The 10,720-nt window shown below is 42.4% G+C and overlaps 1 protein-coding gene and 1 pseudogene across 1 annotated transcript; one reads left to right on the top strand and one right to left on the bottom strand.

The window, feature by feature from the left end:
• Positions 1-197: 197 nt before the first annotated feature.
• LOC118416776 lies at positions 198-1,992 on the top strand (annotated as a pseudogene).
• Positions 1,993-2,064: 72 nt separating this feature from the next.
• On the bottom strand, positions 2,065-10,554 carry LOC118416149. Its single transcript, XM_035821226.1, has 10 exons — positions 10,127-10,554; positions 9,692-9,910; positions 8,985-9,186; positions 7,710-7,875; positions 6,157-7,429; positions 4,536-4,691; positions 3,871-4,121; positions 3,156-3,376; positions 2,454-2,568; positions 2,065-2,304 (listed from the first exon to the last, which is right to left on the bottom strand). The coding sequence occupies exons 1-10, from the start codon at positions 10,383-10,385 to the stop codon at positions 2,221-2,223; spliced, it is 2,946 nt and encodes a 981-aa protein (XP_035677119.1). The 5' UTR covers positions 10,386-10,554; the 3' UTR covers positions 2,065-2,220.
• Between the last annotated feature and the right edge of the window lie 166 nt (positions 10,555-10,720).

The following is a 10,720-nucleotide window of genomic DNA, read 5'->3' as shown; positions in this document are numbered from 1 at the left end:
ATCTTCTTGAATCAAGAATGGGAAAAACTATGAAATATATCTAACTTAGAGATAAGCGTGTTTTGTCTGCAGCCACAGTGGCAGGGAAGGAGTGACACCCGACATAAGTCATTAGTCAAGTCAAATTCAAATCAATAACTGACAAGTGGTCTAACGTTACGTTCATTCAGATGGATTCTGTTGGCCTGCAGCTGTGTCATGGCGTTTATATGTGGAACAAACGCCATCAGAGAAGAGGAAGGTGTTCAAGTCCAAAAAGATAGAGAGTCTGGTGTATATGCTAAGGACTTCACTACTTCACCTGTAAGTATGTGTGTAAAATGTGTGTGAAAAATGTGGTCTGGATTTAGATGCTTGACGTTTGTATGTAGGTTTAGCTTGTGCTATCCAAAAGCTCTGAACACATTTATAAACTGTAAACTGTGTCCGATCCAACAATGATAGTAATTGTAATCAACGTCGTTATGTTCGTAGCTTAATTTACAATTGATTCCCACTGAGCTCATGTGCAATTTTGGCAGATCCTTTCGTTGTAATTTTAACCGTTATACCTTTGAATCATTGTTGCAATTCGTGTTTTAGTGGATGCTGGACCAAACACCGTTTGTTATATATCGCATCACTGTTGCTGCCATCTCGTTGTCTTACTTATTATTTGACCTATGGAGTAAGTGTAGAAACCAACAAGCTGTGTACTGGACCTCTCGGTACACACACTGGGGACTCACTCTTCTTGTTCTACATTTCTGGTAAGTCCAAGACTTCTGTTGCATAAATCTTCTAATGTTTTTATGAATCCAACACAAAACATTGTCTGAATAACGCAATTACTTCATAATCAAATAATTAATAAGTAATCATGACAAGTGAATGGTCATCAAATATTTAGATTTCAATTTATCAGTATTTCATATCATGTGAAACATTTATAGATAAGATAATTTCCATTTCACGTCGTACAATGGGTTCACAACACGGCAAAATCATGGGACAGTACTAGTCAAAAGCATGTTCTTGTGACAGTTAAAATCATATTCTTGTGACGATCAAAATCATGTTCTTGTGACAGTCAAAATCATGTTCTTGTGACAGTCAAAACCATGTTCCTGTGACAGTCAAAATCACGTTCTTGTGACAGTCAAAATTATGTTCCTGTGACGGTCAAAATCATGCTCCTGTGACAGTCAAAATCATGTTCTTGTGACAGTCAAAATCATGTTCTTGTGACAGTCAAAATCACGTTCTTGTGACAGTCAAAATTATGTTCTTGTGACAGTCAAAACTATGTTCCTGTGACAGTCAAAAATGAGTCGTACGGGAAATGTTCTCGTAGGTCGGTCGGTTAACGTAGTTGTGACTAAAAACCTTACGACAAAGGCGAATGACGCACACATGTATGACTGTGATTTATCTGTCTTATCCTAGCTGGAGCGCTGTTCTCACTTACAACTTCCACGTCAACCCACCATTAGACCAACATGCACCGCTACAATGGTACCACCACGTGTCCCGTGCACTCTACAGCGCCGCCCTGGCTCCTAGTCTCGCTATCTCCATCCTATACTGGTTCGTCATCACCAGAACTGGTCCCGGAACCATAGGAAAACATGGCTGTAACACTTTTCTAGCAATGTTTGACGTACTTATCAGTGGTTATCCGTTATGCATAAGTGATGTTGTGTATTCTATATATTTGATAACGGTTTACAACAGTTTTTATTGCATGGTTGTGGAAGATAGGTTTGCATCCTGGAGACTACTATCCACCTGCGGTTGACTTCAACAGGAGTGTTAGAAAGACGGTTTCTTTTATGGCTCAAGTCGCACTTATAGTGCAACCAGTATTCCACTTAGTGTTTTACGCGTTATACTGTATGAGGGAGTGGATGGTATGGACGTAAACAACACTTACATTCACTTTATTCTTTTTATTCTAACAGGGGTGTACACTCAAGTCATTTATGCTTAAGTATAAAGTACGAGATAGAAAAACTTCACATGCTCAATATTTTGTATGGTATGAATGTAAACTACACTTACATTCACTTTATTTTTATTCTAACAGGTGTTTACACTCAGGGTATTTATGCCTAACTATCTATGTTACGTAAAAGATATAAAGACTTCATATGCTTCGTATTTTGTATGATCTTAGCCTTGGGTAAAATTAGTATAGGATGTCACCAGGCTGTGAAATTATAACCTCAATTCTATTATTAATCATTCACAAAACTGTACGTTGAAGATAGACGCGTAGAACATGAGTATCCACAGGACCACAGCCGGTGTAGATGTGAAACAGCACTGTATAGGAAACACACAAAAAAGAGCAAGACTTGATGAATGAATCAACCATATTGGCATTTCCTGCAAGGCTAGGGTGTTAACATAGCTATAGATTCTTACACATGAATTGTGCAAACAAATATCCAATTTGTTAGAAATCTACTCACCGCTGCCGAAGTTTCACTGTTGTCCATGACTTCGTACACAGAAACAGTCCCACTGACTGTCCCGTCAACCAGCAGTAGTGGCCGTCCATTGGGGCTGCGGTCTGACGGGATGAATCTAATAGTTAAGAAAGAAATTATATTAGTTACAATAACTAATAAAATGATTTGCTAACGGTGGTTGCTTGTATCAAAGCGTCAATTGTAATAGCCTTTATTAAATAATAATGGAATTATTCATTCATTAAAGTACAGGTATATAGATACAAAAAGTCGTAATACAGTATACATGATACTAAGACCAATCTAAAACATGGCTTCTAAAACTATTCTAATACATGGCAATGTTGAATATCCATAGAAATCTGCTATTAAACAAGGTAACGGTTGCCCATGAAAGATATATCGTTCCCAGTGATATCTGTCCTTGGTGCTGAACGCCATCCAGTGGCGTACATCCACCTCTAGCCTTCAAGCATTTGCTTAATGCTTCTTTGAATGGCTAATCTGCACAAACATTTGTACTCGATTAAGGACCCTTAATATGCCCCATTTGCAATTGATGACAGTTGCTGTTTCTGTGGTCCGGGCATGACAAATTTACAAACCGAAATATACCCTTAAGTTAAAGGACAAAACAAATAGTGTTATTGCAGCTGCATAGATATCATTGGATTTGCCACATAATAGATTCTATATACTAACTTGATATCTTCTGGGTCGATGTCTCCCACGTCTCTGGCTTGGTACGCCTCTGTCCAGGTCAGGTCCGTCCTCCCCCCGCGGTACACACTCTCCAGCTTCGGCACAAACGCCTCCCCGTCCCGCAGGCTGTACATCACGACTTCCGATGTTCTCTCGTTCCCCACAAAGATCACAGTCTGGTCTCCAATACGGCCAACGGTTAAGGCTTGTGGCTCGGACCCCTTGAAATGAAAAAAAGACAATTATCAAAACACATACGAATCATTTTAATCAAAGGATAGCCTCCCGAAAATAATTTCATCAGGTTGGTAGAATATAGGATATATGAGGATTCTTGTACACAACCAAAATTGAGGTTACTTGCTGACGTTTCGATGTCTGTCAGACATCTTCCTCAGAGCTTCTAACTGGAGTTCTGCTTCTCGCCGCTATATGCAGCCGGTGTAGGTGGCAAGTAAGTTCAATTTCGGTTGTGTACAAGAATCCTCATATATCCTAAAGGATAGCCATATGTATACAATAGCACAGTGCATGCAGAGAGATTTTTAGAGGCGAGGCAACGGTTATAATGATAATTCATAAGCAAATTTGCATGCGCTGTAGGTAGGTGGTTCCCGTATTTTTATCTTGTTACGTTACCAAGTATTGGTAGTTCAAATATATACAAAATCGAGGATGGCATGCAGAGTGAAGTCTTCATGGTGATCAATCGAACCTTAACACATGACGACTTATCGAAGCTATCTTCCGGTGTCTCATCCATGTTTTCACCGTTAAATTTGGAGTTGAACACGGCGGGGTGGACCTGGGCTCCGACCCGCTCAAAATCGTCCCCGCTGTCCCACACGAGGCTCAGGTCTTCCGCGGCGAAAATGGACGCGCCCCGCCCGCCGAACGTGTGAAGCTCCCGGACCTTGTGAGGATCACTCGGATCCAGGCCGTCCGTGATGCTGAAGGTTAGACAGCCTGTGATAAAACACATGGCAAAGTGATTAATTACACTTGCATTCGATGTAGACTTGAGTGAAGTAATGTTTAGATCGGTAACTGTAGCATGTACAAGATCAGAATTTAGCAGACTTCTAACAGTGTTGGCTGACGACACGTATCCGCAAGATCGCGTAATTCTCACGACTTTACGTTCTGAAGTGAAGTAATTATTCACCAGTATTGATCCTGAAGAAGGCGACAGTGGTCGTTGAGAATTTTTTCCGAGTATACTTTTGTGTTGGGAGAATGTTTAGCATTGTACTGTGATTACTACCAACACAGATGAGCTTCCATAATAATTTGAGGATATATTGTTATATTGTAGACATGTAAACGATAAGGCCTCTAGATAAGCTGTAAAGGGCTTATAGAAAAAGCAACTTATGTCACCAAGTTGAGCCGGGTCCATGAGGGCGTCTCTCATGTTGGAGCTGACGTCATCTGACAGTAAGCCGTCTGGAAATAAAATCAATACTTTTTTTAAAAGTTGTACTATTAATAGTTTACCAAGATCCACGAAGACAAAATGATATGCATGAACATATACGATTTACATTCAACCCTCATCTCGGACATTGATGCAAATTGGTGAGGCCTTAAGAAGTAAATTCTATAAATAACATCATCACGATTGTCACCTGATTTCGCGGGGAAAAGAAAGATTTTTTTACCTCAGGCGATTATCTACATTCCGAATACGGGAAAATCATTTGCAACCTTCTATCAATCCTATTGCAAAATGGCATTTTCAAACGTACATTGGTATTATTTTGTTTCATGACGACAAAATGGGTCATACTGATTCCCATATATGTTAGGATAATAGCGGTAAGAAAAAGCAGCAACATCTGGTATGGAATAGACGTTGGGCAGGAGGAACTAACTTCAGTGCAGGGGGGAGGGGGCTGCCACAATCTTTATCAAACTACAATTAGGGAAAACATCCCTCCAAAACTATTAAGTGTAAAGGCATACTGAAAAATCATGCCTATTTTTCCTAACACAAGCACCCAGGTATGTTACCGGCTGTGCTTTACATAATTTGGGGAAAAGGCCTCATGTGCATGTGTATGCACTGTACTGGCCATGGGACAGATATGTTTACTTGTGTGGGTGTTCAGCACAAAGGACAGGTGTGTTCATTTATGGGTATGTGGTGTTTGGCACCAGGGACAAGTTTGTTTTCCTGTGTGTGGATGGTGTTCAGCACCAAGGACAGGTATATTTGCATTATATAGACCAAAGAGGTCTTTTTAAAAACCCTGTGCTGACAATGAACACGTCTAACTATCCGCGGCTATATAACTAAACTGGCTCCCATAATTGCCATGGCTACTATCTAACAAGGTTCGCAAGATATTTCTCATAGGGTTTCAGTTGACTTCTGCATGGTCTCATAGCGACCCCTTGTGATCATAATTCAAAGTGCAGGTCTTTTATCTACATCTACAATATCTCGCTAACATTCACAACAACTCACACTGAAACTGGTTGCATCTTTCAACTCAAAACTGTTTAATCACCATTTAGGTAAAAACTGACAAAGGCGAGATGTACAATACCGAGGTTCAGACCAGTCAAAAGTTACACATATATGCCAATAGAGTTTGTTAACCTGACAACTTCCTGTTGAGATGATAAGAGCTCATGAGATATTTAAAAGCATTTCTATGGAGACGTGCAGGTACATGTGTGTATTTACAAGTTCAAAAGCAAATGTATCATTTTTAGTTCAGCAGGCCCCAATATATCAATGGTATGCACAAAATTCTTGTTATCATAGTACAATGTAAACATCAAGAGTTGACATAGATTCATAATCTTTGCATGCATTAAATAGCAAAGTATCATCTCCTGAAAAAATCCATTATTGTTTTGGGAGTGTTATTTCACCTGAATCATATTGTAAACCACCCCACCCCCTCCACACCCCCAGTCGATCTGTTAACAAATACATTTACAACTGCCTGCTAATTAGTCATATGCATCATGAAGCTGTAGGCAATCGAACCTGTCACCAGCGCTCCAACCACGACTATCGGCATCACGACTTCAGGGCTCGGGTACAGACTCAGGTCTGTGCCGTTCTCTTGTGGCACCTCCTCTGTCTCAGCAGCCGTATCCGTGTTGTTAACGTCATCGTTCAACTGTGTCACATTAGCGGCAGGAGGGGCGTTGAATGCTGACGTCTCATCATGTGGCGCCATGTTCTTGGATCGAGCCAGCACTTCGTCTTCTCCTGGGGCGTTGGGCACCTGAGTGTTGTAAAACTGGGTCGTCTTAGTGGCGGGAGGGGCGTTGAACGCTGAGGTCTCATCAGGCGTCATATGCTTGGATCGAGCCAGCTTGTCATCTGTTGGGGTGATGAGCACTTCATCAGTGTGGTTGTGAGCCACAATAGCATCGGGAATGTTCGTGGCGTCACTGTGCGGTGCCATGTTCTTGGATCGAGCCAGCTTGTCTTTTGTTGGGGTGATGGGCACTTCACTAAGGTGGCGAGCGACACTAGCAGCCGTATCCGTGTTATTAACGTCATTGTCCAACTGCGTCACATTAGTGGCGGGAGGGACGTTGAACGCTGAGGTCTTATCAGTCGTCATGTCCTTGGATGGAGCCAGCTGGTCTTCTGCTGGGTTGATGGGCATTTCATCAGTGTGGTGGCGAGCCACAATAGCATCCAGAATTTCCGAGTCGGAGATAACTTTTGCGATCAAATCTCGCACACGAGGATGCTTGTAGTTGTATTCGTAGTCTCCCGTCTTCAAGTCGTAGTCAGTGACGTCGTATCGGTTGTCATCTTCTGTATCTGATCGCCTCTTCGACTCCAGGCTGTCCGGATCATTCTCGTGGTGGGAATCACTCCAAGGCTTACCGACACGTCGTCGGGTACGGATTGGAGAATTGAAGGCGTGGTTCTCTCCAGTCGTGAGATAATCCCAGGCCTCGAAGCCGCTCGGCTCGCCGTACCCTGGTCGGACGGTAGGTATCTGTGTGTGAGGACTATCAACAAGATACTTGTACAGGATCTTGTACATCTCCGTCTCACCATGGATTACTGCCACACGATAGCGTACCCAGAGGACCTTTCTCAGCTGCTCGGTCGCGGGATCAGTGGTAGAAGAGGCATCAGTCGGGGTCATGCCGTCGGGAATCTGATGGGCGGGAGTGTTCTCTTCAGGCTTGGGACCATGGTCATCTTCCCAGGCTCCGTACGGGGGAAGGTTGGCAGGCTCACCTGCAGTGATGTTTGTGCTGACGTCAATGGCGATACTCACGACGACAACCTAGAAGGAAAAACATCCATTTTTATCGTACCACAGTATGGACAAACTTAGAACTTTGGATAGTGATCCATAATAATTTGACTCGAGAGGTTCTGCATCAAATATCATCCAAGCTATCTGATATTGTATTAGTCGAACGGAATATTACTCTACTAGGAGGCAAAAATCCTGGTCTACTCTGTACGCTACCCTGTACGTCAAACGTTAGTTAGCGGTTTGACAGAAAAGACTTACTAAACTTTTCGTTAAGGATGATAAAGTGATGCTATAGAAAACTCACCGTCGTCATCGCCAGAAGGAACAACGACGTAATCACAACCGATTTGAACAGCGATATCCGCCGCTGTCCAACTAGCGGATCAAACGCGTGATCCACGGTCTTGACAAAGGCCGGAGGTGGGGCAACGGGCCTGGCGCGAGACCGCCGGTGTCCTCGGCGGCCACGTCTCCGTGACATACTTGGAATTATCACGTTATTCACGTAATGAAACTAAGAGCTCAATAATCTGCGTCTCTTTCTGATAGCAGACAGTCGCAACTGTAAACAAATCACATCGAACGCCGTTGTTAGATCACATCGAACGCCTTTGTTCGCCTTTGAACGCCCTAGAACACCAGAAGTTGGCGGTTCTAGAACAACTTTTCGTAGGGACGAGAACTATTTCCTCATGTCATACGTATATACGTGGAACAATGTGTAACACCCAGTGTAAATTGCAAAATATAGACACCTTTTTTGTCCAACTTTTTCTGTTTCTTTAGCTCGACTACACTGCAGTATACTAGTACTGTGGACCCACCCAGCAACCACCGCACACCTCGAGACTGGTACAGGGACGCCCTACATAAATAAAGTAGTTGTATAAAGAAGTTTAGTTAGGGCTAGCCAAACATGTGTCCTGAAGAAATTTGGGTCGGAAGGTAGCGATTCCTTTATTTATTCTTTTAAAGGAATTCGGCCAAAGTGATACAACAAATACAATTTATAATTAGCAATATACAATCAAAATTCATCATGCCCTGATACTTTAAGTATTATATTGTAATTATACAGATATTGTTCAAAGCAGTAAGCTGTTAATAGGCTGTGAAATACAAGAAGTCTGTTCTGAATTTTGTCACTTCGACGTCAGATCGAAATATTTTGTCCATTACCAGGCCCATCCTAAAACAAGCTAGTGTCGGCAGGTTTTTGCTTGGGTCGGACGGGTAACAGGAAACAAAACGTTTTCTCGGGCTTTAAGAAAAGGTGATGAATTCTTGCATATCACGAATCAATCAAGATCAGGCGATTGTGGCATATTTAAACCACGTGCAATTGGTTATTTTTAGTGATCCGCAGTCGTTTTGACGATTGTTAGGGTTTTCTTAGCATTTCTTGGCGAGGATTCTGTTTAAATGAATTCACAGAAAAAAAAATCACATTTTTTGATTTTTCTTAAATGTACCGGTAGGGACGATTCAGTAACATTTAACGAAGCGGGTCGCCAACTTTGAGGAATCAACGTTTAAAAAAAGCTTGCCACAACCACACAAATATAATTGCTGTAATCACATTTCGTCAAACCGTCGAAAGTCTGCTGTCCGGACAACAGGAGATGCACTGGCCAGGTCTGTAGAATTGAAGTCTATGATGACGGCAGCTCCTCCGGGGTCCTGAAAAACCCCTGTCACATCCTCGCTAGGCCAACCCTCGTCCAGAACAACCAATGTGCGACAATCGTGGGAAAATTTCAGGGAGTCCGGCCTGGAACTTACTGGAGAAACGGGACAGAAAATGATGTAATATAAACTATGGAAGAGATAGACCCGAAAATAAGATTTTACTATATTCAAAGCATGGTGTTAATGGCGATGATTTCATACAGTGAAGAAAGATGGAAGAGTTATATCCATCGCAAGAAAAGGAAATTTTTACATCTATCTGGACAGTTGACAAACTTTTTTTTCAGTAAGAATCAGCTACATAGAGGCGAGAATCCAAACTCTTGTTAGAACCTCTGAGAAAGATGTCTAACAGGCATCAAACCGATAGCAGGTAAGATAAACTGGTTGTGTGAAAGAAAAATCTGCCATCATTTTTCAAGTAGGATTATACTTGCAACACGTGGGGAAAATGAACTTAGAAGTGTTTATACCTTGTTTAGGGCACATCTTCCTTGATGTCTTTTGTGATAGATTTGTCTCGGAGGAATGTAACGTTAACCCTCCTTCATGCACCGTTCTATAGTTCCAGTACATATACAGTTAACTGTTTCTAACCTTCAAAACTATGCACAGGCTCCATGTTTTCACCATTTCCCCGGTAAACCGGGTAAACCAGTGTCCTACTTGGCTGAACAGGCGTCCTTTCCAGTGCAATCGCAACATAGTCCCCACAGAGGTCTATGTCAAGGGCGCCACCTGGCAGTTCTTGCTGGTGTAACACCTTCGGCTCGGAGGGAACGGAGATGTCAACAACGTTCAGGATTCCGGCTCCTCCTGAAATAAAACAGACGTTAATGGTTGACAAGAATCTAAATACCGATGATTCATCAAGTATAGATACGTACAAGTGAGGAGCATGTCTTGCAGAAATATTTGCTACATCAAGTTTAACCTATACTTTAACTTCAATCCATGGATGGACGACGAAAAATCCCGGACATCCAGCCTTTTTCATATATCTAACGTCAATGCAGTTGTCAGTTTCCGTACCAGCCGCGTAAAATGTGTAACGTTCTTTGTCGTAGCTCAATTTCTCCACCGCACCGCTGTCCAGGCCGTACCGGGGGCTTCCGTTCTCTTCCCCGCCCAGGCTGTAGGGGAGGTAGACCGAAGACAGGGGCCGTAGGACGAGCGCTGCTGTGCCCAGACGGAGGAAGAACATGAAAGAAGCGGCTTGCAACCGGACTTCTCCTTTTGCGGCCATGTTGCTGACGTCACTTTCCTCACAATGTATCAACAGTTTACCCATTTGGGCGTAGGTTTGTTCTAGCGCCAGCTAAAAGCTAAAGACTTTGCTTAACAGTTACATTGTGTGTCTTAACTGCGTATGTGGGAAAACAATTACCTCTAATTCGCAATATTCGTTGTCCTACGTTATTGTGATCAGTCATTCAGATTTTACTATCGTAGTCATTAAAGACTACAACGTATCATTGACTATTTGTAAGTAATTGATCAGACGAATTCCAACCACACACACAAATTTTACCAACAACAACGTATACGTTGATTGATGGGTTCCAGGCAAAGTGCGATTTGCCATATCTGCAATTATGATATAAACCGCTAGATGGCAGTCGTGCA

The sequence above is a fragment of the Branchiostoma floridae genome, chromosome 5 (genome assembly GCF_000003815.2).
Source record: "Branchiostoma floridae strain S238N-H82 chromosome 5, Bfl_VNyyK, whole genome shotgun sequence".
Taxonomy (NCBI): domain Eukaryota; kingdom Metazoa; phylum Chordata; class Leptocardii; order Amphioxiformes; family Branchiostomatidae; genus Branchiostoma; species Branchiostoma floridae.
Note: the sequence above shows the minus strand (reverse complement) of the source record. Positions and strands in the feature narration are given on the sequence as shown.